Source organism: Lathyrus oleraceus, chromosome 3 (assembly GCF_024323335.1).
Source record: "Lathyrus oleraceus cultivar Zhongwan6 chromosome 3, CAAS_Psat_ZW6_1.0, whole genome shotgun sequence".
NCBI lineage: Eukaryota > Viridiplantae > Streptophyta > Magnoliopsida > Fabales > Fabaceae > Lathyrus > Lathyrus oleraceus.
The window spans coordinates 513286857-513292856 of NC_066581.1; the positions used below are offsets into that span (position 1 = coordinate 513286857).

The 6000-nt window shown below is 31.5% G+C and overlaps 1 protein-coding gene across 1 annotated transcript; it reads right to left on the bottom strand.

Moving 5' to 3' along the window:
- Positions 1 to 1187: 1187 nt before the first annotated feature.
- LOC127128537 (wax ester synthase/diacylglycerol acyltransferase 4) lies at positions 1188 to 4066 on the bottom strand. The gene is made up of 5 exons (XM_051057881.1): positions 3861 to 4066; positions 2984 to 3556; positions 2344 to 2700; positions 1755 to 1892; positions 1188 to 1522 (listed from the first exon to the last, which is right to left on the bottom strand). Exons 1-5 carry the CDS (start codon positions 4047 to 4049, stop codon positions 1364 to 1366), a joined length of 1416 nt encoding a protein of 471 aa, XP_050913838.1. The 5' UTR covers positions 4050 to 4066; the 3' UTR covers positions 1188 to 1363.
- Between the last annotated feature and the right edge of the window lie 1934 nt (positions 4067 to 6000).

The following is a 6000-nucleotide window of genomic DNA, read 5'->3' on the forward strand; positions in this document are numbered from 1 at the left end:
CATCGTTCGAATCAACGATTTTCTCAAACATGTTCGCATCTACACACTAATGGATGTAGAACAACACCTTTTGATCATTCTTCCTCAAATCACACTGAGCATTCCTCTGTGCATCCGTTGCATTTTCCGGAAGTGCAACCAGAACGTAACCGCCGTTGACGAGATCAAGAACATCTTGAGTGTCAAACAACACACGCATCTAAATCGTCCACTAATTCCATTTCTTGACATCAAACACTGGAAGCTTAATACTCAATTTACTGTTTCCGTTCATCTTCAACCATGTGCAATTCACTCAGATCTCACAAAACACTAGTGTTTCTCAATCCCGCATAATCAAGAAATGTGATTCTGTTACGATTCTGATCAAAAAATTCAACATGGATTTAAGAAACAAAATCAATCACACAAAGCCTCACCCTTCACTCGTGTTTCCATGTGTTTCTCTGTGGATCTGAACCGAAGCTCTATATATCAATTATTGGCACACAAGATGAAGAAGAGAGAGAAGAGAGAGAGATTTGAAGTAACAAACTTTCACTACTCTTCCAAAACGGTTACAACAAATGGTTACACGTACCCACTGTACACCCCACTGTTGAAAGTTAAACTTATTTATATACACAACAATAATATCACGTAGACAAAATGCTAACCTACAGTAGATAGGTTAAGCTTAATAAAATTAATACTACTACTACTGAATATAAATTACTTCTAACATGTTGCAACTCTATATAATATACAATGTATTGAAATAATATGTAAATGTAAACTTGGAATTATGGCAAACCTTGAATGTGGTCTTCCACCATATAATCATCTACAATATCCATATAACTGTCAAAACACCCATTTAAATTTGTTAAATTGTCTAAACTCATATCCGAGTCATGTTCTCGCACATAGAAATTGGTAAGATGCCTCGTTAATTTACAGTGAGAAGTGTGTAAAAAAATGTTATCTTAAGATGCATCTCCAGACGATAGGGACACTTGTTAGTTTTCAAGGTGGTGGGGAGTACCCTTAAGTGTTGAAAAAGTAATTCCCTTATTTGAAAACTGGTCAAATCCTCTTAAAGAAGCCACACGATATAGATCTTGAACTTTAAATTCATTCGATGTCTATTACCGACTTCACTTTTTTTCTTAAATGATATACCAGAAAATGTACGGATAATAAAAAGTAAATAAGCTTGCTTTAGCATTTCGAAAGACACATAAATACAAACAATAAAGGCTTGAAAAATCCTTACTTACAATAAATAAATCAAAATAAAACAAAATAAACGGCAATAACCAATTCCAATGATCCTAAACTACATACACCATTTTAAACATTTTGATTTGGTGAGGAAAAATATTTATTTGGTTTCAAAATCAATTTCCATGGTTGCTTTGAATATCATCTCAAATGCACTTTGCATGCATTTCTTCAATCTCTCTTCGTCTATGAAATCTCTTTCTGTCTTGAGGGTAACTCTTAGCATTCCCATATAGCTCATTATTGAAATCACAAGACTCTACAACACAAAAAACTAAACAATGTAAGAACGTAAAGGTTGAAGAAATTTTTGTCACATAATAAGTGAGCATGTCACTAATATCCGGTTATGAATCACAGACACGAACACAAATTTTGGTCACATAATATGTGAACATGTCACTAATATCCGTCTATGAATCACGGACACGAACACAGATACACTCACTTTGACGTGTCAAAACTATAGATGAGTAATTCATAAAATATACCTCAGGACCACCGGCCAATGTGAAGTATAAGCCTTTGACAGGATGTTTATCTAAAGACATTTGTTGAACTGGTCCAACCAAATTTGTAACAACTGCACTTGACATTGTTATTGTCTTCCTAATATGTTTAGCTACTGCCTGCATACAAACAAAAACAACTAACTTCAACAATCTTTTTAAATGGCTTGTATCCAAGTTTTTTAAAAAAGGTCCGTTAATGAGAAAACGTCTGCAACAAAACAGTATTACAAAGTGTCTCGCGAATACCATTATTTACCGTTTTAATGCAAAGAAAATAAATGATGCTAGACTTTTTTAAGACGCTATTAAGGATGTGAAATTATAAGTATGAAAATACATATCATGGAATTATATTGTGCAATGTGGTCATTAATTCACTCTGCCACGACCGTAATCTGTAATACAACACATGTAAAAATTGTAATAACGACAGATTATATCGCGGCTGTCTACTGTAATTTAAAATCTTTTTGTAACATTCAATTTAAACAACTTAATTTAAAAAAACACTACCTAAAACATGTCATTATCAAATGTAATTTGGATTATGATATGTGATGTGACTAACCTCTTGTCCTCTGAATTTTCCTTCAATGTCCAAAAGAGTCCCTGTAAGAGCCAAACCTAAAGATTGTTTTTTCCTATTGATAATGTTATGTGTGTCATGAATAAACTCTAGAGGGTTTGAAATTCTTGTTTCATTTAATTTTGGTATTGGTACATGCAAGAAGGAAATTCTATTCCCCCAAGGACCCTTTGATTTTTTAGTATCAAGCATGTCTTCTATTGATTGGTAACCTTCAATGTTTCTTGTATTCATTAATACCAATGCTGTTGAATTTGAAGTGTTGGATTTGGACTCTATTTCTTGCATGTATAGCCTTGTGCCATAGAATACAATTCCAGTCACCACATCATTCATAGTCTGCAATTAATAAGATATACTATATTAGTCGGTGGCAATACCGGATACCAAGATTTAAAAAAAAATAGTGTACATAAATTAAAATATAGATTTGGTAATTTTCACAAACAAATCACATCATAATTGCAATTCGACCCGGTTATAAAATTCTAATTTTACGGCATTTTGTTTTTATATCGGTCACATCTTTAACCGATGTGATATCTCGTTAGGAAACGTGCATTTATCATCATCCTATATATCAATATATTCTTAATAATTATTGAAAAAAATCTTATCATACCACTCCAAGCTTGGATTTGATGTCTTTGATGTGATCAACGGAGAATGCAATACTTGATATCGAAATCGGTTGAAAATCAGCTCCTTCATCACCCGATCTAATAGGTGTTTTATCATCATCAATAAAGCTACTCTTCAATACACTCCACCCAAAATCCGATGCGGTGTTAAAAACAGATGACATAGTCCAAGAAATTTTTCTCCAAAAACTTGAATTTGAAGGTTCTGATTTTGATGGTTTAAGAGAAGGAAAAGATAAAGGAAGAGATGGATCATCAGCACGTTGAAGACAAGAAAGAAGTGCACCCATTAGAGAATAACCATCTCCAAGTGCATGGTGAAGCTTGAATATTATATTTCCTAATGAAGTTTTTGTAGGGTAATTTACTATGTGAATTTCCCATAATGGTTTTTCTTGTGGTAATGGTTCTATTGCTATGGTTGATAAATAATCATGAAAAGATTTGTCATAGAATTCTAATGATTTTCCTTTGGAGAATATTGGTGTTTTCATATGGTCTTTCAAGTTCACATCAACTTTCTTCCATCTTTTATCCTCATTTTTTTCTTGTACCTATTTACACATACATAGATATAAAAAGCTAGTCAATAAAGTCATATAAATAATATGAGTGGTTATGATTCGAATGAGTGACGAATTCAAGTATAAATAAATTTTATATTGAATTTTAAGAGAGTGATATATATATCTAATATCTTAAAATATCTATTTTACGGTTATGTTATAGAACATTTCGGTGTTACTTCCTATAACTCTAACTCTGAACTCCCCGACAATATGATATGAATGTATATAAAAATAACAATAGGATAAGATTAATGGCTTAATTATATGAAAATGAGAGAAAGAAAATAACCATGATGGAGGAGAAGCGAGGACTAATAGGTAGAAAAACATCTTTAAGAAGAGCAAGAGCTTGCAAATCATCAATGGCAACTTCAAATTCCAAAACTGCAATAATATACAAACATAGAGATGAACTATTGAAGTATTGTCCAATAGGACTAACTGGTTCTTCTAAGTACTCCTCTTTCTCATGCTCCATAATGCAAAAATAATACACTTTAGGATATGATAGTTGAAAGAGAATGAAATAGAATTATTGAAGTATATATAGATAAACCAAATGAAGAAAATTCGGAAAAACGATAGTGTGGACGAAAACACAAAATATCATAGGATAGAGACTTTGTTAGCCATAAATTGCAACAACCATAGGGTAATTTAATTACATTTATATTAAATAATATTAAATAGGTACCTAGTTTTACTTTGATTAGACCAACGCGTAAAAATGTTAGATCAACTATACAAGAAATGGAAAATTAAATATTAATAAAGTGGCAATCAATTTTTTTTAAATGCATGCAAGTTAGATGAATGGATGTTTTTAATTAAAAAAACAAATTAATAATATCTATAAAAAATATTAATTAAATAGAATCATCTTAAACTTTTGAAAAATTCTATATAAGAAGCTGCTGAAGTTAACTTCAACTGAGTCATTAACTTTTTAAAATGCATTAAATTAGTTATATAATATTATCTATAAAAAATATTTGCTAGATAAAAAATACATGAGGACAAAAGTTATAAAAATAAACATTAATATATGGTGTAAATATTGTGCATAAAAATTAATCTTTAAAGTATTTTTCCGACAAAAACTAATCTTTGATAGCCTCCATAAATATATTAAATTTATAAACAAAAAATGGTCAAAACATGCTATTGGTTTTCACACATTTCGTATAGAAGCATAATGAGTCTTTTGAGCTGTAAAGATATATACTTCCAAAAAAGCTTAAATTATTTGATATTGAAACATGCTTTGGTCTAAACAACTGTAGTTATTGGTTCAACTATATCACCACCAGCTAACAATACAACACCGAAAATTAATTCCAAAGCTGACCTTAGTATATCACCAGCTAACTATATCACCATGCAGACATTATATAAAAACGACCAATGAAATGTTGCATTGAAAAATTCAACGATTTCATACTAGATTCATTAAAGATGAGTGATAGGGTCAACTTCTGAGATGATTCTCTTACACAGGAAACAAAAGAATTGAAAATGTTGAAAATCATGGCTTTTGTTGTGTTCGTCTTACCTAGCTTTTTCACAAGGTTTTTTCTCCTTACTTGTGACAGTGAATTTTGAATTAAAAAATGAAAACTTCTATAATTGAATCTTTTCTATAACAATTAGTGGATTTTTTACCAATATACCCCACTTTTTCGAAGAAATTCCCAAAATAACTCAGTTTTCAAAAAAATTCCCAATCTATCCCACTTTTAGGAGGAGGCGCCAATTGGATTGGCGACCCCTCTTAAAAATTACAAGGAGACGCCAATTGGATTGGCTAGGGCACCTGCCTGCCCTAGCCAATCCAATTGGCGCCTATGTGTATTTTTTAAGAGGGGGCGCCAATCCAATTGGCGCCTCCCTTAAAAAAGCCTCAAATAAAAAAACTTCCAACATGAAAGTTGTAGATCTTTTCAAGACAATGAATTTGGATATAAATTTTGCATCATTTGGATTTTTTATGAGAAAGTTATGGGCAGTTGAAGTTGGACTTCTGAGTTTTTCAACTGTAATCTGACCTATAATGTCTTGCATTATTTCATGTGTTTCTTTTAGAGTTATGAAATTTTGTCCAACATAACATTTGAAGTAGACATATTAAATTTTCCAATGCACTTGGTCCCACCTCAAAATAATTAAAAATGAGTGAGTTAGGTTCCTGCGAAGTTGACCTAAAATTAGGGTTTCAACTGTAATCTGACCTATAATGTCTTGCATTATTTCATGTGTTTCTTTTAGAGCTATGAAATTTTGTCCAACATAACATTTGAAGTAGACATCTTAAATTTTCCAATGCACTTGGTCCCACCTCAAAATAATTAAAAATGAGTGAGTTAGGTCGCTGCGAAGTTGACCTAAAATTAGGGTTTCTGTCAAAATGATCTATAATGTTTTGAAATGAA